Source organism: Neophocaena asiaeorientalis, unplaced genomic scaffold (genome assembly GCF_003031525.2).
Source record: "Neophocaena asiaeorientalis asiaeorientalis breed wild unplaced genomic scaffold, Neophocaena_asiaeorientalis_V1.1 scaffold185, whole genome shotgun sequence".
NCBI lineage: Eukaryota > Metazoa > Chordata > Mammalia > Artiodactyla > Phocoenidae > Neophocaena > Neophocaena asiaeorientalis.
Window position 1 is genome coordinate 1,930,464 of NW_020171809.1, and position 20,654 is coordinate 1,951,117.

Consider the following 20,654-nt stretch of genomic DNA (forward strand, 5'->3'; position numbering starts at 1 on the left):
AAGCCCGAATGTGAGCTGGGTACGTTCTGTAATTGGTCAAGGAGAGAGGGCAGGCTCTGGTTTTAGAGGCAGAGCACAGGGGCCCCTGGCTGCACGGCCACCCGGCCGCGATGGGGGGTGACTCTGACCAAGGACGCCGGCCTTACTGCGGGCCTGATGTCTTCACAGGTAGACAGTGACACCATATGGAACGAGGTCCACTCGTCAGGGGCAGCCCGCCTGGCCGTGGGCTGCGTGGTGGAGCTGGTCTTCAAGGTGGCCACAGGGGAACTGAAGGTCAGTGCGGACCAGCGGGAGGGGTCCTGGGAGGACACAGCCCGGTGGGGGGAGAGGAGGAGGGAGGGAGGGAGGGACAGCCCGCCCGTTTCGCTCCCCCTCTGGACAGGCACCTGGTGGCTGTGATGGGGAGTACGGGCGGACCCAGCTCTGTCACCACTGTTGAACCCAAGGGGACTTTTCCCACGCTTGTGAAAACACGTGTAGTGATAGAGCATTTCTCAAAGAATTTGATCTCGGGACCATGCTACATCCTTACAGTGGCTGAAAAATCCCAAAGAGCTTTTGTCTTTATGAGTTGTGTCATCAGCCTTGACCACTCATTAGAGTTTAAAACTGAGGCTTTTAAACTATTTATTAATTTAAATATAATAAGAAGAGCTTAGTCGCTCAGCTGGACTCACACCTGCTTCTGCTTCCGTGTCTGGTGATGTGTTGTTTTAGTTGAAGCACACAAAGAAAGTCTGGCCTCGCACAGATGCAGAACTGGGGAAGGGGGAGTATTTTAATAGCTTTTCCAGATAATCGTGGGCATTCTTCTTTGATGCTTTGCCAAAATTCAACAAGTGACAGCTTCTTGAAGATGAGTTGCAGTGTGGACCCTAGAACAGCATCAGCGAGCTTGTCCTCCTGTACAAGAAATTCCGTCAGCCTCGCACGTGGAGCCAGTCATTTATCCTGACGTTTGCACAGTGCATAGTTGTTTGGAAATAGGGGCTCACTGGATCACGTTGGTCTTCCAAATCTTGACACATTTTATTATACGGTGTCCAAAGCATCACCAATCTTTGAAACCGTGAATGTCACCACCCATCTCATCAGGAAGGTCTTCTCAGTGCTGGGAAGAGCTGGGCCGAATACAAGTTTTCCAGAGTTCTCGGTTTCACGGGAAAGCTCAAATCCCGCCCCTGACAACAGCCACTGTCTGTCGTTTTCTTTGAGGTGACGGCCCCGCGGGTTATTTACACGCCTCCCCATCTCTTTGCACGGGTGTTAAAAAGACGTCGAGGTTTAATGAAATTGATAAGTTTTACTGCTGCTTTGGGGCACTGACACGGAGCTTCCTTTTCCCTGCAAACGTGTGTGCCCGGGCCTCCTCCTGCTACCGTACCCGAAGGCCACCCGCCATCGCTGCCCGCCGCCGGTCAGCTCTCAGCTCCGCGGGAAGGGCACAGAGCCTTGGGGTTGCTATGCAAAGGCCCCCGGGGCACGGGACCCCTGGGGCCCATGTCGCCATGCAGAACCGCAGCGCTGGGTCCTGTGCAGGAGAGGGGAGATAGTTGGCAGTGCCAAGCGTGCCAAGGCAGGGCTCCCACTAAGTGTGTCCCCCCGTCCCCCCGCGAGCTGGTCTCTGCAGCCGGCTGGGTACACTTCCCACGCCCGGTCAGCGTGGTCCGCGACCCATGGGTCTCTGTTACAGACCTCGATCGCACAGCTTCCTGCGCTTGTGAGACCCGGGGTGCCGGTCTAAACCATTTTTATTATGGTGGCTGCAGGATGGTTTGCAGATGGTTCTTTTAAAGCATAAGTGACTCAGGGGTCCTAAGCAGGGGTGGGGGCTGAAGCTCCTCTCCAGCCTCTGAGATTTTCTTTCTAAGCGTTAGTGATTGTTTTCTGCGTAGCTCAGTCCCCTGGGAACTGAGCTGCACTGACAGCAGAGAGATTCACGTTAAGGCCAAACTAGGGCACGGCATCAGTGCAGCGGCCGAGCCTTCTCCGTTTCATCTGCGTCCAGGGTTCCCGTCAAGTTGCTTCCTGGGGATGCTGGTTATGATCAGAGGGGGGCCACGGTGCCCCTTCCGCTCCTGCCCTGCTTCCCCAGCTGAGCAGCTCCCAGCCTTGCCAGCAGGCTGTCAAAGATAGAAAATCGGGGATGGACTCACCTTTTATCTTAGTAATTTGTGATAACCAGCAGGGCTCGTTCAGAGAAGGGACCTAGATGTCTTTGAAGTGCTCACAGCCAGCCCTGTATCCTGCCCTACGTCTGTGCGCCCACAAGGCAGCTGGAAACCGTGTCCTCACGCACACTCTGCCTTTTCTCACTGACCTGAAACCAATCTTTTGTCCCCATGTCTCCTTTTTGGTGTCGCGCGTAGAATGGCTTTGCCGTGGTCCGCCCCCCAGGACACCATGCGGAGGAGAGCACGCCCATGTAAGTACACACGCGGTCACTGTCGGGCAGGGGACTTGTGGCATTCTCGCGCCTGCCCATGCACGGTCCCCGAGAGGCCAGTCCAGCGGGGCGTAACCGTACGTGCAGCTCTAGTTGGTTAGGGTTGGTCCCGGTGAAGAGATGCAGGGGGCAGCGTGTGGAGGTGTGCAGAATGGGAGGCCATGTGTGCAGAAGCGAGTCTTGTTGTCAGGCCTGGGAGAGGGAACTTCAGCTGCCCCAGAAGGAGTTCTCGTGGTGCTTCCTTGTTCTAGAGCTTTAAGAGTCAGGCCTCAGGTCTGCTCACGTGTGGCCTTCCAGCTGACCTGCTCACGGCTAGGCACCGCGAGGCTGAAGTCCCAAGGTCACGACCACAGGGGTCAGCTCTCTGGCCTGTGTTTCGGGTTGTAGACACCCCTGACTGTGCACATGAGAAGCTGGCCGAGGTGGCGGGGTTGACGTGCGGATTCAGGGTCCATCCTGGTCGAGGAGGAGCCGCCCGGGGGCAGTCACAGGACTTGACCCAGGCAGTTGTGCGCGGAGTGGACGCAGAAAACCCTCAGCGAGCGTGATGTCTGGGGCTCGCCCTCGGGCCCCGAGACGACAGACACCGTGTTGTGGGTCGTCAGGACGAGGGGACGGGCGGTGGCTGGGGGAAGGAGCGCTGGTTTGTCGTCTGGTGAAGCACGGATGGTGCAGACAGAGCTGTGGGGAGACGCAGGAAGCGCGGGGGCAGTGCTGGACCGGGAGCCTGGCTTTCAGCCGACGGGCGGCGGAGCCCTCGGCCGCCTCGAATCCCCAGTGAGGGCGTCGGGGCTGGGCTTCAGGAAGGGACCCTTCACCGTAAAGGGAGCTGTCGTCACCACCGTGCAGTCACTCCTGGCCCGGAACGGTCCACGTGACTGAGGGGCGGGCGCTGATTGTTTGTGGCATTTCACTGAGGTCACCTTTCTAATTCGACTCTGAGCTGTCAGATATTCTGAAGGGTGGGCGCAGATGGACCGAGATGGAATATGGAGGGACACGTCCGTGGAGGCTCTTAGAGACCGCACAGTTCGGTCCTGGGGCCAGCGCGGCCAGAGAGGCGGTGGCTGCTGGGACGCGAGGCTTCCCGCCGGGCAGCCTACGGCCCGAAAACAGACCCACCCAGGCTTCTCATTTTCCTTGGTGATTCAGGCAAAGGGAAATTCAGGTTTAGGAGATTTTCATTTTTACTTGACCCACTTTCTCAGCTCGTCTTTCCCGTTCTCTCAGAGGCTCTCTAGAATCATTGTTATACATTTTAGACTGGAAAGACGCGCGGTGAGAAAGTCAAATGAGTAACTTCCGTGTCCTGTGGGCCTCGGTGCCTCCTGACAGGTCAGTCAGTGCGTGTTCTGGGAGACGTCCTGGGGGCATAAAGTGAGATGGACTCTCTCACCCTGGGAGCGCTGGCGGCCTGCACACAGGGACCATGTGTGTGTGTCAATGATCAGCATCAGTTAACGTTTCCAAACCGCCTTCTTAGACCCTCGTGGGATTCTAGAATGTTCTATCGCACGTTGAATAAAAACTAATCAGAGCCCGGAATTTGTCTCTATTTCTCCTGATCCTCACCTGCCAGGGGGTTCTGCTACTTCAATTCCGTGGCTGTCGCAGCCAAGCTTCTCCAGCAGAGGTTGAGTGTGACCAAGACCCTCGTGGTGGACTGGGTGAGTGGCCCGTGCTTGTCTCCCCCGCGGACAGTGGGAGGCGGAGGCAAGCTTTTCCATCTCCACTGGCCATGGGATTTGGGGGCCTTACCTTTCTGGAAACTACCTCAAAGATGCAGAAAGTAAAAGCCCAAACCTGTTAGGAGTCTGTTTGACAGCTTCAACCAGCCGATCCTGCCAATAACCCGGCTCCTGAAGTGTCTAGAAATAGGCCCGTGGTTGAGGGCAGCAGCCGGAGGGCAGCAGCCGAAGGTCAATCCTTGCAAAACCTCGCTGGGAGGCGGGAGTGCAGGAAGGGGTCGAGCCTGGGCCTCGACAGGGATCAAGGGTGTGGCCCGCCCTCCCAGAGCCAACGCGGCAGCTTTGCCTCACTGTCACTCCCGGCGTAAAGGCCCTCCCTGCTTCTGCAGAGGGGAGCCAATTTACACTGGTTTAACCTCCTTCCCATTCTCCCATGGGAGGGGCCGCATCTGACAATCCCACTGCCTCAAAGGTAAACTCTATGAAAAACGCTATAGAATAACTGAACTCCAAAAATAGGTATACGGAGTCTTATGCTGGAGATGGGGATTCTAGGTGTTCACTTTTTTCTTCTTTTTTAAGCCGTATATGGAGGGGGCAGGGGGAACATTCTCTTTGGTATTTAAGATTTATTTCATCATTTTTTTTAGTTAAAAAGATCAGGTACATTGGGTGGGATTATCTTTTATGCTGCGAAGTCCTTCTCCTTTGGGAAAAGAAACACCAAAACACAGCCCAGGACACCCCCAAGCTCCGGGCGGCGGGCACTGGTCAAGGGGCCCTTGGGTGCCACGGCCGTACAGCGTGGACTGCGGAGCCCAGTGTTCACACAGCCGGTGCCTTGGCCCCAGGGGGCCCTTCCCTTAGCGCCCCTTGTGGAGCAGTCAGAGATGCTGGGCACGTGTAACAGCTGAGTGCTGGAGAAGGTGGGCGTGCCTGAAGCACTGCGGAAAGTGGGTGATCCGTCTGGTGCTGTCGCAGAACCGCATGTAAGGGCTCCGCTGTCACGTGGAACAGCGCACAAGGCCCTGGTGTGCGCCCCTCGGCGGCGGTGGGCCTCAGTGGGATCCAGCTGGTTCCTCACTTACAGCTGTCCTTCCACTTTTCTATAATGAGCACAGATAGCTCTCATAAATAGGGTAAGGATTCTAAGCAGTTCCCCAGGGTTTAAAATCACAGACTCGTGTGCAGCCCTCAAGTGTGCACGCTGTATGCAGTGGGTCACCCCGCTTGTGTCGTTTCAACACGTGGTCACTGTGATTCGGAGAAGCGGTTTGTCGTTCCTGTTTGGGCCCTGGCACCCCCATCACTCCACCCCGGGGATGGTCTCCCGTGTACCCCAGGGTCTGGTGCGGAGCAGGTGAGCGGCCGTGGTCAGCGACCTCCCCGGCCGTCACCCGCCAGGCTGTGACAAGAAATTAATCAAATGACTTTGCCTGGAAAATCGCGGCCTCCGGGGAAGCCGAGACACCCGCCAAACCTGCCCCATGGGGTGCCGCGCGGGCGAGGAGGACGCCACCTGGGGCCTCTTCCTTCTCTTCCCAGGGCCCCAAGGGCCCAGAGCTACGGGGCTCATCAGCCAGGGCCCGAGGGCACCTGCGCTGAGTCAGCCCCCACCCCTGACCACCACCCCCGCCCTTCCAGGACGTGCACCATGGGAACGGGACCCAGCAGGCCTTCTACAGTGACCCCAGCGTGCTGTACATCTCGCTGCACCGCTACGACGATGGGAACTTCTTCCCAGGCAGCGGGGCACCTGACGAGGTGAGCGGGGCTCCATCCCGTGCTGGCCTTGGAGGGGGCGTGAGAACAGGTGTGGCCACACCTGCAACGCAGAGCAAGGGCTCCCAGCGGGGATGGGGGGCAGCTGTCAGCCTCGATTCCATCACGTGTGCCCACATGGGCTTTATCTTGTCCAAGTACAGATGGAAGACAGGAGAGCATTCTGGTTCTAATCCAGACAGACTGCAGGATTTATGAACCGGTGAGAGTGGGGTGCCCTTGTCCTGCAGGAGAGGCTGCTGTGTGCAGTCACAGCGCATCTCCAAGCCACGCCTTTCGTCTTGTCCCTTGGGCGGGGGCCGTCCTCTCACCTGTCCGGTGCCACACGGTGGGCCCCGGAGTGACAGGATCCTGTGGGACACCCTGATGCCCCAGCGGAGCCCCACACTCTGAACAAGGGGGCCCCGACAGTGGGGAATCCCGCCCAAGGAAAAAGGATCGTCTGCCTCTGGGTCTCCTTCTGGGAAGGAAGTTGGGAAGGACAGCCTTGCTCGCAGGGCCCTGTGGGCGCACATTGCTGGCCCCTCTCCTGGGCAGGGCAGCCCCACACGCTCCACCCGTGGAGGGGGACAGGGGCCCTGCCTCTGAAAATGCTCTATCGTAGAAGGCAGTGTGTCGGGGCCTTGGGGACCCGGGCGGGCTAGGGGCGCACCGGCAGGGCCGCCGGGGTCATGGTCTGTGACACCCATCTCTCTCCTCCATGCAGGTGGGCACGGGGCCCGGCGTGGGCTTCAACGTCAACATGGCTTTCACCGGCGGCCTTGACCCCCCCATGGGAGACGCAGAGTACTTGGCGGCCTTCAGGTAAGAGTCCCGGCTCCCTGCCCCATGTGGGGCATTTAGGGAACAATCGGGAATTCCCCGACGACGGTGGCTTCAGCTCTTGCGGGGTTTACTGTTTTCCTTTGACCTTCATCTTCCTTCGTGAGCAAGCCCTGCCCCCCGCCCCGCCCCCGACACGGTCCCCGGGCAGGGCCCTCAGCGCCGCGAGCACGCACCTGCAGGGACCAACCTTCCTGTCTCCGTGTTTCGGAGGAACGGGCTCTGGGGCTTCTCCCAGTTTGCTCTTTAAGCCAAAGGTGGCATCTTCAAGTCTGTCTTCTCACCTTCTGTCTGCAGTGTTCCTGTCTTGGTGCATTAAATGAAAAACAGGAATCTGTCTCACGTCTTAACAGTAAGAAGGTGATGGAGACCGAGGCAAGGTATCAGAAAGTGTTAGGTTAATGAAAAGCGGGTGCGCGAATCTGAATGGGCTCATAATCTCCTAATTTTTCTTCCAAAATACCTTTTGTGAGATAATGGGAAACAGAAATAAATATCCCTCCTTTACTGACATAAAAATCGAGAGACGACTCCCCATTCATCCCGGTTCCTTCACGTTACGCTGGGCCGGTAGACTCGGGCTGCCGGGGATGTTGTAAAGCACAGTGTTTGCCTTTGTCAGCAAATGTGATTTCTGCTTTGATCTGGGCCGATTGAAGGGATTCCTGTGGCCAGAAATGGGTGCTCAGAGCACAGGTCTCCTTCTCCCGCTGGAGGAGGAGCAAGTAGCCTGCGGGTCAGCACCTGCCCAAGGGTGAGTCCCAGGGGCCTTCGGGAGGAGGAGAGCTCTGTCTGGTGGTGAAGCCGACAGACCTTCAGTCTTTGTTAAAAGCACCGTGTCTGCACCAGGCGTCGGGATCCCATGAAGCTTCCAGAGGACTTTTCTCCCTTTCGCTTTGACTACGTGCTCTTCCTGTCCTGCGCGCAGGCGTGTGTGGCGTGTGTATGTGTGATACACACGCCTCTGTGTGGACACGTGTGCGCCTGTGTTGTGTGTGGGGGGGGGTGGGTGCGTGTGCACGTGTGCGTGTAAGCACAAGTGTGTCGTGTCTGGCGGGTGAGATTCCAGCAAAGGACACACCCGTAAAAGTTTGGCCGAGGACCCTGCCTCGTGCTGGGGGGCGGGGGGCAGCAGAGGTCCTGGGTCACGTGACCCCTCGCAGCATCTGCTTTCCTCATCTGGAAACTGGGTCCTGGTCCCCGGCCTCCGGGTGGGTGTCCGGGTCTGGTGAGGCAAAGGCCTGGCCCCAAGGGTGGCTCGGCCGACACGAGGCCTCTTCCCCAACCACTTAGTTCATAGAAATAACGGCTCGACGATGAAACTGGTCTGTGCAAATAGGAGTCCATCACCTCCTGAGAAGGCCTGCCCCGGTCATCCCCTGGACCACTTTTTCCTCTGATCTCAGGGGTTTGTTCTTCCTCTTGATCAGATGCAATGTAATGTTGACATTTGCCCTCCCTCATTTAGGGGAGAAGGACTCCCCCAAACGGACACCACATATGAAAGCTGCTCGTGTACACAGTTAAGTAGCAGCTTCAGGAAATCTGAACCCACCATCACTGGCCGGGGTTGTCACTGCCTGTCCTGAGATGCCCTCCGGCCACCAGCACTTTGTCACCTCCCCCAGGAGAACCGGCCCTCTTAGGGGGCTTCCTTAGAGGTAAAGGGTCTGGACTCCGTGTAAGAGGCATAGATAGAGCCCGAGTGAACTCTGGGGCCTCGGGGGACCCAGTGTCACTGAATTCTGGTGAAGGCAGAGAAGGAGGGGCTTTCTTTAAACTGTGGATTAAAGCGATAAGAACGGTGGTTCTCTCTTCCTTCAGGCCAGGTTCCGACCGGATCGGCCCCCAGGGCCTGTCTCAGTGTGCGCCCGGCCCAGCGGGCAGGCGAGGCGGGTCCTCGAGGTCCCCGCACCCCGCCACCCCGCCAGCTTTGAGATGGACCTTTCACTCTGAGTCTCTGTTGACATTCCGTCTTAGTCTTCTGCCAAGCATGTACACGATGACACCCTAGCAAATGAACTTTGTGAAGCTCAGATAGCCTCTTTGAAAAGGAAAATTGTTTCAGGATTTTTTTTTATTGATTTTAATGTAAAGTAGCACTTTGAAGTTTACAATTTATGGTTCCCTGGGCATCGATCGGATGGGGGAAGGAGGGTCAGGATCCGTTTTCCCTCCTTCTGCCCCGCTCCCTGGGGGCCCAGGCCATGCGTGCCTTCATGCTTTCGAGTGCTCAGACCCACGCCTGCCTCGTTGCATTTCAGGAGATCAAGCCCGAGATGAAGAAGAGATAAGAAAATTGCCCCTAATGAAATCCAGAGGCAGCGGCACTTTCTCCTGGGCTTGGAGACTTGTAGGAGAAAAGGGAACCTTAATTCAAACCAGCCAGGCCAGCGGCTTTGAAGTTTGCTGAGCAGGGCTGAGGCCTCCGGGCCAGGAGATAATGATGCCCTTTTCTTAACCCCTCACTTACCTGCCGCCCGGCAGTGCAGAGATGGAGCTGGGATTGTTCGTGCTCTTAGGTCATAGATTGGGTTTAAATGCGATATCATAAAGGTTATCAGAGATGGCAGTGAAGCTGGATATTCGAGAGTGGAAGCTTTAATCTCTTAGTGAGTGAGAGTTGCCTTTAAACTGAGCAGCGGGGCAGGTTCCTTTCACCTACCCTGACCTTTCCAGCCTGGCACGAAGGTCGAGGCTCTTTTGTTTCTTCCATAAGGTATGTTTTGGGTTTTTTTCACATTTTTTTTTCTGTTGTGCTAAAATATATAAAAAACATATTGTTTGAACCACGTGCGAGTGTACAGTTTGGTGGCACTGGCTGCATTCACGATGGCATATCTGTTCCAGAAAGGTCCTTTGACCTTCATCTTCCTTCGTGAGCAAGGGCCCCCGAGGGCCCAGCGCTCACTGCTATGAAGATATTGACTCGAAAACTGCTAGAGGCAATTCTATATCTCTTTAAGGGCATCCACGTCTTTTCCTATGTAGAGAGTTTGTCTGAGGACATTCTGCAGTGATTTTAGAAGCAAAAAAATATTAGCTAAAAACTCAGAGTTTCGCAATCCCGTGTTCAGCAAGCCGTCACTGTACCTGCATAAAAGGGGGCACACGTGGTACCGTCCTCGTGGGTGGCAGGGCCCCGAGCAGGTGAGGCGAGCATGTGATGATGGAGTGGGGCTCACACCTGCCCGCAGGTCAGGGAGCTTCCTGGCCAGGCCCCGGAGGAAGAGCCGGCATGGGGTGTCGGGGAGGGTGACGTGCCTGCAGGAGCAGGCCTGACGGTGGAACCCGCCTGTCTGACCCTGACGGTTCTGGAGCCTTCGAGGGCCTGGCCTGCACGGTCACCAGCAGTCTTGCAGCAGCTCGGTGACAGGCTTGGTCCCGGGAGTGGGGGGACCACGCTGGGTCGTCTAGGCAAGCCCAGGAACGATGAGGGCACCTGGCCGGGACGGGGAGTAGGGCGGGGGGTCCAGCGAGGTCTCAGGGCACTGGCGTGGGAGGAGGGTGGGCACGCCAGGAGGAGCGGGCTCCAGGTGGGGCTCGGGACGCTCAGCCTTAGCAGATTTTCACGCAAAGAGCTGGAAAGTGTTCCCAGTGTGGCAGCTGGGCGGCCACTGGCAACCCAGGAAGGACAGCCTTGTGGGGGGATGGGGCGGGGACAGAATGTGCTGGGTGCGGGAGCGAAAGGGTTGTGGAGAGAAGAGATAGCGAAGACTGCACTTCCGAGCACCTGGTTGGGGAACAGGAGCTGGGGGTGCAGGCGGGCAGGTGAGCATCCCCGTGGGGCGGCGGGAGAGGCCCAGGAGGTGCCTGGTGGGTCGCCCCCCGTCGAGGTCCCGCCCGGCCCTGCAGAGACCCGCTCCTCAGGCTGGGGTGGGTCGTGGGCCCCTCGGCAGGCTCACCGCCTCTGGCATTCGTTCCCGGGGCACACGAAGGGAAGGGGTGCTGGAGGACTAAGGGAGCAGTGGCGGGGGGGGGGCTGCATGCTCTGAGAGCCTCCATGCCACCTGTGTGAAGGCCCGAGGATGGTGCCTGGCAGTGGCGGGAGGCTCGGCAGGCACGGGGCCTCCTGGGGGGCGACGGGAGGGACCTGGAGCGCAGGGGCGGGAGGGGGCAAGGGTGCATTAGGGTCTGGAGTAGGCATGCACCCCCCCTTCCAGGAGGCTGCAGGGACAGGGGGAGGAGCGTCCCCACCTCAGCAGGTGGAGGCGGGGCGAGCCGAGTGCGAGGAGACCCACGGCCTGTGGGGCAGCAGCTCCGGAGTGGGAGGGGGGCCGTGGGCAAGGGCGGCCGGGCCTAGAGGGGCAGGAGCGGGGACGGCGTCCACTGTGGACGGGTTTCAGCCTGCCCGCCAGGTCCAGCTCTGTCCCGACAGGCCGTGGCATCGCCGTACGGGCGGCCAGGCCGGGGCCGCCGAGTTCCCGTCATCACCGTCTTGGTTCTGATTCTGACACGCAGCAGAGTTCAGCTGCTGGACGAGCAGGTGCTCCAGACACTCGCCAGGCGGTCCTGGTGGAGAGGACGGGGTCTTGAAGGGACGCGGGGGACCCCAAAGCAGGGAGGCTCAGAGGCCACGCCCACCGTGCAGGTGTGTGGAGATCCCAGATCCCAGAGGGAACACACCTGACCTCGCCCTGGCCCTCAAAGCAAGAACCTGCACAACGTACAGCAAAAGGAAGTTCTCAGCGATCAGAACAGCAACTGTGTTGTCAGGCGTCACCCAGGCCACAGCCTCCTGTAAAAACCAGGTCTGGATTCCAGGTTCCGCCACAGCTGGTAGCCTCTGCCTGGTGCTTCCAGCTCACGGGCGCTCTCCCGGCTGGGGATGCTTAACTGCGAGACCAGCCGAAAGCACAGCAGTGAGGGAGGAGGCCTGTGTGGGTGAAGCTTCCAGGGGCCAGTGTGTATGGACCATGCCTCCGGGGCACTTGGAGGGGCAGCAGGGACCCAGGGGCAGCGACCCGGCCTGAACCCCAGCTCTGGTGGAGGCCCTGGCGTGGGTGAGCACAGCCCCCAAAGACAGCGCCTTGGCCCGCTGGCCACGCCAGGCTGTGTGCCCCCAGTGCGTGCGGACCACAGGTGTGGTGGCTTTTGTGCAGGGCCCTGGTTGGGGGATGAATCGAAAGCTCCTTTCTTTCTAGAAGTTGAAGCAGACTGTTGAATCAGCTCTTGCATTTAGATTCCACTGTGGGTTTTGGAGATGGTATGTTGGTACGCCCCATAATCTGATCACCTGAGGTTATAGGGTGGCTTGGAAGAAACGATTCTGGGAGCTGTAAGTGCCCCATAGCACCACCGGGCACTGCCACTTTCCCGGAGCGGCCCTGGCTGGTTCGAGCAGGAACTGGCTCGTCAGAGACATCCGCCCCGTCGCCCAGCCGGCCCCTCAGCGGACGCCCAGCCCAGCTTTTCCCCGTGGCAACCTGGCCGCAGGTGTGGCCCAGCCAGCGAGCTAAGGACAGAGGGGCGGGTACAGTGTGGTGTCCGGAGCAGAGGCCCCAGGAGCGGGCCCAGAGGAGGCCTCAGGAGGGCGACGGGCCGTAGCTGCACATGTGGGTTGCACGGCTCTGCCCACCTGAGCTCCACCCCCGGCATGAGCCCCAGGGGCGCAGAGGCTCTGGAACACATGCTGCTCGTCCCTACAAGCCTCTCCGCCCCGCTTCCCCACTTGGAGGGCTGCACCCGGCCACCTCTTCTCTCGGGGATCGGCGCATTCGCCTCCTTGTGAGCGGGCAGTCAGTGGTCTGCTACCCTGGGAAGCTCCCAGCCCACCCCTCTCTGCCCTCGGTTGCCCTGCAGAAGGCCACAGGGGACCCCATGGACACACTCACCTTAAAGCAGTGGTTTGAGAGAAGGCCTCCAGCAAATACTCACATCTTATTATTTTCAGGCTAAGCTGTTCCTTAAAATGTCATTCTAGAAATAAAATGGAAGGCCAGTTCCCCATTTCCTCTGCAGAGCCTAGTAACTGGTGGTGCGCTTTCAGCTTCCCTCCGGCACGAGGGTCCTGGGTGGGACGATGCTGCAGGGTTTAGAAGGCAGGCCGGTGGGATTGTCAGGAGGGCCGCCGTCAGCCCTCTTCTCACCTGCGAGGAGGCCAAGTCCCGTCAAGGGGAGGTGACATTTGTCGGGGCTCAGGGCTCACTGAAAATCAGTGCTGGAGACCCACTCGGCACACGCCTGGCATACAGCACCATTTCACATTTTCTTACTTTAGCAAGCGTTTGGGGTTACAACCTAGAGGGTCCCAAATCAGGGAAATGCAGTGAGCATGTGTGTACACGTACATCAGCTGTCTCAGCTGCCTACACTCGTGCCTGACGATGTACCCACACCTGCCACCCTGCACACACACACGGACACACACACCACACACCCACACACCCTACCACACACCCACACATGGGATCAACTGTGCTTTACAATTCGCTATGACTGGCTTTGCGGTGAAGCCACACACCAAGCAGACACCAGAGACCCTCTTGGTTTTAACTTCCTTTAATGATGATTCTAACAGGGCTGTTTTTTTAATTTTGTGGGGGGATTAGAGATGCAATAGCTCAGCGACACTTCAAAGCAGAGAACTAAAGCCCGCCCCCCCCAACGTGAACTTGCTTCAAAACGGCTGCCGAAGCTCTTGGTGAATGAGCTGGTGTCTGCATTGAGATGTCTGTGGTTTTCATTGAAAAACGGTCTTGGCTTTAAAATCCATACCGAGACACGGCTGAAACTGGTCTCTGGCCTGAAGACAAAGTTTATGTGACAAGAACTTCATTAAAATAATTGAAAACCACCTCCCTGGAATGATGAAGTCCTTGTGGAGGAGCCCCGCCAGGTCCTCACGGGCGGACGGTGGCCTGTACCTTTGGGAAGACAGACCACATCTGCTGGGCGTGGAGATGAAAGAGGGCAGTTCTTCCTGGATCCCCGAGGCATTCTCTCCCTCCTCCCTGCCTGGACCAGGAACTTCCCCACTTCCGGCCCCCGTGGCAGGATTGTTAACACGTACTCCAGGCCTGCTCTGACCCAGATGCTGTGTTTAGAAGACAGCGCTCTTCTCTACTTTGTGTTTACAGATTCTGGGAACGTTTGTGACAGCGTCCCAGTGGCACAGAGAAACATTAAAAGCTGGGGCTGTTGTCATGCGTGGTAGAACTTTACCAGAGTTGTAATGGCAGGAGTCTGGAGTGAGGTTGGCAAACTGCGGCCCATGGGCCGAGTCCCAGCATGTGTTTTTTGTTTTTGTTTTTGTTTTTACGGTACGCGGGCTTCTCACTGTTGTGGCCTCTCCCGTTGCGGAGCACAGGCTCCGGACACGCAGGCTCAGCGGCCACGGCTCACGGGCCCAGCCTCTCCGTGGCATGTGGGATCTTCCCGGACCGGGGCACGAACCCGCGTCCCCTGCATCAGCAGGCGGACTCTCAACCACCCAGCATGTGTGTTTTAAGTAAAGTTTTATTGGAACACAGCCACGGCGATGTGCTCACGCGTCATGTGAGGCTGCTTTCCCGTGACAGGGGTGGTGTTGAGACCACGTGGCCCAAAGACGGAAATACTCTCTAGCTCTTGGCAGGAATGCTTTCCAGCCCCTGGTCTAGAGTCACACGCCGTGTTCCTGGTCCCCCAAAGCGGGGTGTGGTCCCTGAGGCACAGAGCCTGGGTCCTTTGAAGCTGCTTTTATCGGCTGTGCAGAGACAGTTCTGGAGGAAACTGAACTGGGTGCAGCCTCAGAAGAAAGAAAAATAAAAGCAGGGAGATGTCGAAAGGCCCACCTGGTCCGTGACTCCCTAGTTCCGGAGGTGGGTTTCTTGGTGGGCGAAGTGCCAGGTGTGAAGTCGGTGCGGGTCTTCATGGCAGACTCTCCCAGCACCTGACCCATTGCAGGACAGATGTTCCCTGGGAAGCGCCCCTGGGGTCTCCCAGCACTAGGTGGTGCATGGTCCCTGGAGCCGGGCCGGGGCATCCTGGCTCCGCACCACGGATCCTGCAGAGAAGGACGGCTGGGTCTTCACCTGTGTGTGGCTCTCTGGGGCTCTCGGCCCTTCCACCACCTGAAATCAGAGCAACTCCTCAACAGGGCTGCATTCAGAATAGTTCCTGGATGGAGAAACATTCAGTCTTCTGAGCATTTTGTTTCTTCGGTCAAAGTTGTCTTCTGGGGTTGACTTTGCCAACGTGAGTGGCAGTCTCACCCTTTAGTAAAAGCTGAACGAGAACCTATGGGAGCTTTCACGGGCCGCCCTGCACCCTGTGGCCGTGGTGCCCTCTGGAGTTCGGCACGTGGCGGGGGACCGTCAGCCGTGCCCAGTGCGCTGACGCCCTCCCACGCGGGCCTCTGAAGACCTGGGGTGGGAGGGGGCCTCAGAGGTGACGAGCTGGGCTCACGTGCCGGGGAAGCTGCGGGACGAGGGCAGCCCCTCTGTGCCGTGGCTCAGGGCAGCAGGCAGGGCTTTCCGACGCGCAGTGCGATACCCAGGCTCCCAGCCGGGGATGGGGGGCCGAGTCGGCAGAGGCTGCCAGCGCCGGCAGCCACGTGGCCCTGCTTGGCCTGCCCTGGAACCCAGGCCGCGCGCCGTGATCTGCCCACCCCACCCGCACGGGGCAGGAAGGAGACGGGAAGTCAGGGATGGTTTTCCAGACGCAGTGAAGCCGGCTCAGGGCACAGACACGAGCGCTTGACTTGCCGTGGGTCTCTCCAGTGTCAGCCAAAGCGTGATTTACAGGACGAGCCGGTACAATTAGGCTGCGAGCTGGGGGCGCAGGGGCATTGTGTTAACGACGTTTTCCCCCCGCTTTTCAGGTAGACCCTTCTGCTTGTTTCCCGAATGTGACTTAACCGCTGAGCTTCTCTGTGTTTAGATTTCTTATTGGTCAGTCCTCTTAAATTTGGTCATCGGTTTTCCCTTTAGAGATTCTGTGTTAGATTTCTTTTAATTAGCCTAACACGTCCCCCTGGCCCACGAGCAGTGGGTCTTTGGTCAGCCGTCCGTAGCCGCGGTGTGGCCTGGTGCGGGGGAGGGGGCAGTGGAAGGAGAGCCCCTGCTCAGCCACGCAGCCCTGCGTCCCCGGTGCTGGGCGGTGACCTCGAGGCCCTGACGGCTGGCGTTGGTGGCCGTCCAGTCCCCTCCCCAGCTGCGTCCTCGGCTGACGCTGTGTCACCCCCTCCCGCCCTTCGCAGAACTGTGGTCATGCCGATCGCCAACGAGTTTGCCCCAGACGTGGTGCTGGTGTCATCGGGCTTCGACGCCGTAGAGGGCCACCCCACGCCCCTCGGAGGCTACAACCTCTCCGCCAAATGTAAGTCGGGTTTGCGGGTGACCCAAGAGCATGGGGCGGGGGATGCTGCTGTTTTGGGGATCAGACGTCAGAGGCGCTGGGCACGCCAGACTTCCTCTTCAGTGGCAGCGGAAGGAAACTCCATTTTACATCTCACCAAAAGCACGACACTGGCGCCCCCATAGAACGCGGGGGTGAACAGCCCACGTAGACCGGGAAGCTGCCGCGGGAGGCTCTGCCCAGAGGTCGTGCAGCCCGCCAGCGCGGTGCCCGCGTGCTGGTGCTGTGTCAGCTGGCGGCCGGGTCCACAGCGCTCCTGAGAAACCTGTCCTCCCACGTGGGGTGGGTGGGGGTGGGAAGGGAGACCCTCAAACCCGGGAAGATGGGCGTAGCTGGCAGCCCGTTTACTTCGGAGTCGGAGGGGAGGAGGGCCTCTGCTTCTGCTCTGTCACAGCAAATTGTAAAGAAATGAAAGCTCCGCCCCTGCCGGCCACACTGCCTGGCCCCCCGGGTGTCACAGTGGTCCAGGTGCCTGGGGCTCTTCCGGGGCTCCTAGACGCGGTGCTGGCGACTCACGCGAGGCCCGGGGGGCCCTGTGCTGGCCGACGTGCAGATGGTGAAGGAGAGCCTGTCCCTCACCCGGCACGGGGAGAGCGTGAGAAGAACGACGGAAACAAAGGGCAGCCTCTCGGAGTCCACCTCCCGGGGGTGGGGGGGCGAGGGGCTGACGAGGTGACCGGGCCGAGGGCAGAAGTGCCAGGGAGCAGAGCCCGACGTCGGGCCCGCTCTGCCGACGGCCAGCCTGTGACGGGGCTAGTCCCGCAGCCTCGTTTTCCCTGGCTCCCTAATAAACGTCAGACTATTCTGGCCGAGGGTGGTAATACCGTTACCCATCGGGCGTTTTCTGCGGGGGGAGGATGACATGGGTGCGGTGGAAGGACTGCGGCTATCAATGAAAGCCAGGTGTCCCAGACGCGGATGTACGAGAGCCCTGGAGGGGCACACGTGGTGCTGATGTGTGAGCTGGTGCTCACTCACACGCATGTGCTGGCACGTCGGCTGCCCAGAAGCCCCCGGGCTCCGGGGTGGACGTGGCTGTGCCTAGCAGCTGCCTGCTCTGCTCTTGCCTCCTGGCCTCCACGGTTCCAGCAGGAGAGAGATGAGGGGCTCCCCCCGGGGTCCTCCCCGCCCCCAAACGGGATGGTTTGCGGCATCGTGAAATCAAAGCTCCGAAATCGTAATTCCTATTCCCAAGGAGATCAGAAAGAATCCCAAACCCCAGTTCTTCAATGAGTGTATTACAGTCCGGCCTGGCTTCTATTAGGTGTCTCCGTGCGCCAGCCCCTGGGCCTCTGCAGTGGGATGTGATGCACTCCTGGACGCTTTGATCCACTGCCAGGTGTCGGCGCCGCGGCCCGGCCTTGCCCTCGACTTGGATCCCGTTTCCCTTGCAGGTTTCGGGTACCTGACGAAGCAGCTGATGGGCTTGGCTGGCGGCCGGATCGTTCTGGCGCTGGAGGGGGGCCACGACCTCACAGCCATTTGCGACGCCTCGGAAGCCTGCGTCTCTGCTTTGCTGGGAAACGAGGTAGGAGAACAGGAGACGGCGGCTCGGGGCCCACGCGGCTCAGGGCCAGGGCTGCTCTGCTCAGCTGTCCCCGCGGTGTGCGCGCTCTCTGCCACCCACACCTAGGAGGCCTGTCACACGCCTGACCAGACCATCCGGTTGTGGCCAGAAGGAGGTGGGCAGAAAGGCAGAACCCGTTTCTCTTGGGAAGACGGTTCAGGATCTGTCTTTCAAAGGCGCTCAGCTTCACGTGTGGGGTACGGGGAGAACGCCTTCACTGGTGTCCTGCTTGTGGACGGTCGGGTCACTGGGGCGTTCTAAGGCAAGTTCTGGGGGAGGAGTCACCACGCCATCTCGGGGGCCAGGGCATGGGGCCCCGATTCACTGTGGCTCTCCTGCTGCTCTGACCCTCGGGCGATGCCCAGGGCTGGTCTCGGCGCTGTGGCCTGACGGCCCGGGCTCAGGGGGTCAGGTCTGGACCAGGAGGGAGCACTTCTCAGGGTTCGAGGGAGGGCGGGCCACTGGGAGCATTCCAGCCCAGAGCGCTGTGCGGTCCGGCCGGGGCTTCTCACGCCCACCGGTACTCCTGGTGGAGGAAGCCCCCTAGCCGCGGGGAGACGGGACAGGGCGGGCGAGGTGCTGCCGGGGTTGCTGCTGGGAACCTCAAGTTCGTGACGGGCCTGATTTGTAGGTTCCACCTTGAATTTCAGAAATGTGCCCTTCCTGAAACTTTAAATCCATCCATGGCCTTTGGACGTGGGGTCACATACCAACCTCCTGACCCCATCAAAGGAGCTGGGACGTTCCCGCCCGGCCGCCCACGGCATGGCTTTCTCTTGCTGCGTGCTGTGGTGTCACCACGAAGGTCCAAGGAGAGAAGCCACTGGTGTTCGGGCAGCGCAGGCCAAGGGCCCTGGGTCACCGGCCCAGCCTGCAGCAGGGAGGTGCCCGGGGCCCAAGCTCTCCAGACACAGAGGGCCTCGTGGGGGGCTCCGGGCCCACGCAGGGACACCCAGAGACAGCTGTGAGCCCTGCTCTCGTGCCACCCCTGGGACTCACCTCCCTCACCCCATCAGACGAAGCGGGGCTTCTCCAGTTCGCAAAGCGCAAGGACGCTCTCCCAGCAGGGTCAGGGTTACCTGGTGCCCAGTGGGGGTGGCCGAGTCCAGCCCTAGGACAGGTGTGTGCTTTCTGGAACAGCACTGCCGATGGCCGAGCTCAGGGGCGGACAGGGAGGGCTGGACCCCTGGCACGGAGGCCGAGAGTAGGACCCGCGGCCAGAGTCGCAGGCCCGCCTCCCTGTGAGGCACTGCCTGTGCGACCACCTGCCCATGGCTGTCCACAGCCCGGGCTCACGATGAAAGAGGACGGGGCATTAAAAAAACAAACAACCACAAGATCCAAGCACTGTGAACACAGGAGTTTCTTGATGCCCAAGCCCCACAGTGAGAGCCTGGCCGTCAGCGCTGGACAAGTGGGGACACGGGCCTGAGCTCACGGGCTCCCTGGCCGTCCACTAGGACAGGCTGCTGGCTGGCAACGGGGGTGTGGGCAGTGGGCTCCGGTGGACGGGCACCCGGGATGGGTCCGTTTTCCCCTGACAACCTTTGTGTGTCATGGATGGTGTTCATTTTAACCTAAGTCACAGGTCCTGGATCCAAGGTCCTGGTGGCATCTCTCCTTCCCGGTCGGCTGGTTAGCCACACGCATGAGTATTCCCCAGCAAATACCCGTTTGCTTCCCAAAGCGTCCACGGCTTTTCACCTTTCCTCTCTTCGTTTAAAGCAATCTCCCCCGTAAATTTTACCAGTAGAAGGCAACTGGTTTATATATTCAAACCATCCTGAAGCCTTTTGATTTTTAGAGCCAGTTATTTTACAATAACAATAGAGAACCCGGCTTTCAACTAGGCCTGTTCCTGCACTTCTAGCAAGAAAATGTTCTTTTACTGAAACACATCAAAAAGCAGGACGCACTAGTTTTATCAAGGTCTCTTAAAAATCTTTTTAATGCCAGGAAGTTGGACGGCGCTTCACCCCTCTGCCCCGCGGCCTTTGATGATGCTGATACCGGGGCAGCCAGCTGCGGACGACGGCCTGTGCTGGGCGCGCCCGCCCCCGGAGCCGGCCGCCCGCGGGGGGACAGCAGAGGGGCCCCTGCGGGGCTGGGGCTGAAGGTCGGCCTTGCTTCCAGAGTCACTGTGTTGGATAGTTTGAGCTTCCAGCCGTTTGCAACCCTCGGTGACAGTGACAGTGAAATGTCACTTACTCAAAGTGCGTGGTCCATGCAGACCTGCGGGGAGCCCGCTGGGCAGGGCCCAGGGAGGGGCCCTGGGCAGGTGGGTAGTCACTTCTGCCGTTACATGTCACCCCAAGGGGAGGTTTCTTTGGGGCCAGTTCTCTGTTTAATCGTGTGGCTTTTCAGGGATAAATGCCACCCTTTCATTCAGCCCAAGTTCACGATCAGTGGAGAAGGTCACGGCGGGGGGCCAGGTGACCCGCAGCCTTGGGGAAAAGGCTTTCACGCAGGAATGTCTCTCCTTTGTCACGTCGTCATGCGCTGTGAGGGTGCGGAGGGCGGCGGCAGCATCTGCGTATGTGAGACGGGGGCCGCGGAGCCCGTGGTCCGCCTCCAGCCCGCCAGGCTTCTCCTCCCTCATTCGCTCCAGCTCACTGGCGCACACCTCACCCAGTGGCCGCCTGCGGGGTGCACGGGCCCAGGTGCGTGGCCCAGGTGAGGGCAGTGAGCCGCCTCCCCTCTCCGCGTAGTCTCCCAGACCCAAGCTCACCAATGTTCAGAAGCTGGGCCCGAGCCCCTGTCCTTAAAAGTCGAGGGAGCCGGGCCCACAGGGGGCTGGCCATCACGGTCACGGGGAGTAGGGGTGAGGCGCTGACCACCCAGCCCAGCAGCAGGGCAGCTCTCAGGGCCGCTGAGCTCTGGCCCATGTCCCCACTTGTCCAGCGCTGACGGCCGGGCTCTCACTATGGGGCTCGGGCATCAAGAAACTCCTGTGTTCACAGTGCTTGGCCCTTGTGGTTGTTTTTTTTTTTTTTTTTTTTTTTTTTTT

General features: G+C 59.4%; 1 protein-coding gene across 6 annotated transcripts in view; it reads left to right on the plus strand.

Moving 5' to 3' along the window:
- The window catches only part of HDAC4 (histone deacetylase 4), a 239,297-nt gene that overhangs the window by 210,024 nt on the left and 8,619 nt on the right, over positions 1–20,654 (plus strand). For 5 of the 6 annotated variants that reach the window (XM_024755628.1, XM_024755765.1, XM_024755683.1 and 2 more), the window contains exons 17-23: positions 169–276; positions 2,373–2,428; positions 4,029–4,116; positions 5,782–5,901; positions 6,626–6,723; positions 15,923–16,041; positions 17,475–17,608. In XM_024755628.1, coding sequence (XP_024611396.1) covers positions 169–276; positions 2,373–2,428; positions 4,029–4,116; positions 5,782–5,901; positions 6,626–6,723; positions 15,923–16,041; positions 17,475–17,608 — 723 coding nt within the window. Of the gene's footprint in view, positions 1–168; positions 277–2,372; positions 2,429–4,028; positions 4,117–5,781; positions 5,902–6,062; positions 6,122–6,625; positions 6,724–15,922; positions 16,042–17,474; positions 17,609–20,654 lie in introns of those variants that run through there. The other variant, XM_024755979.1, reaches the window with a different exon arrangement.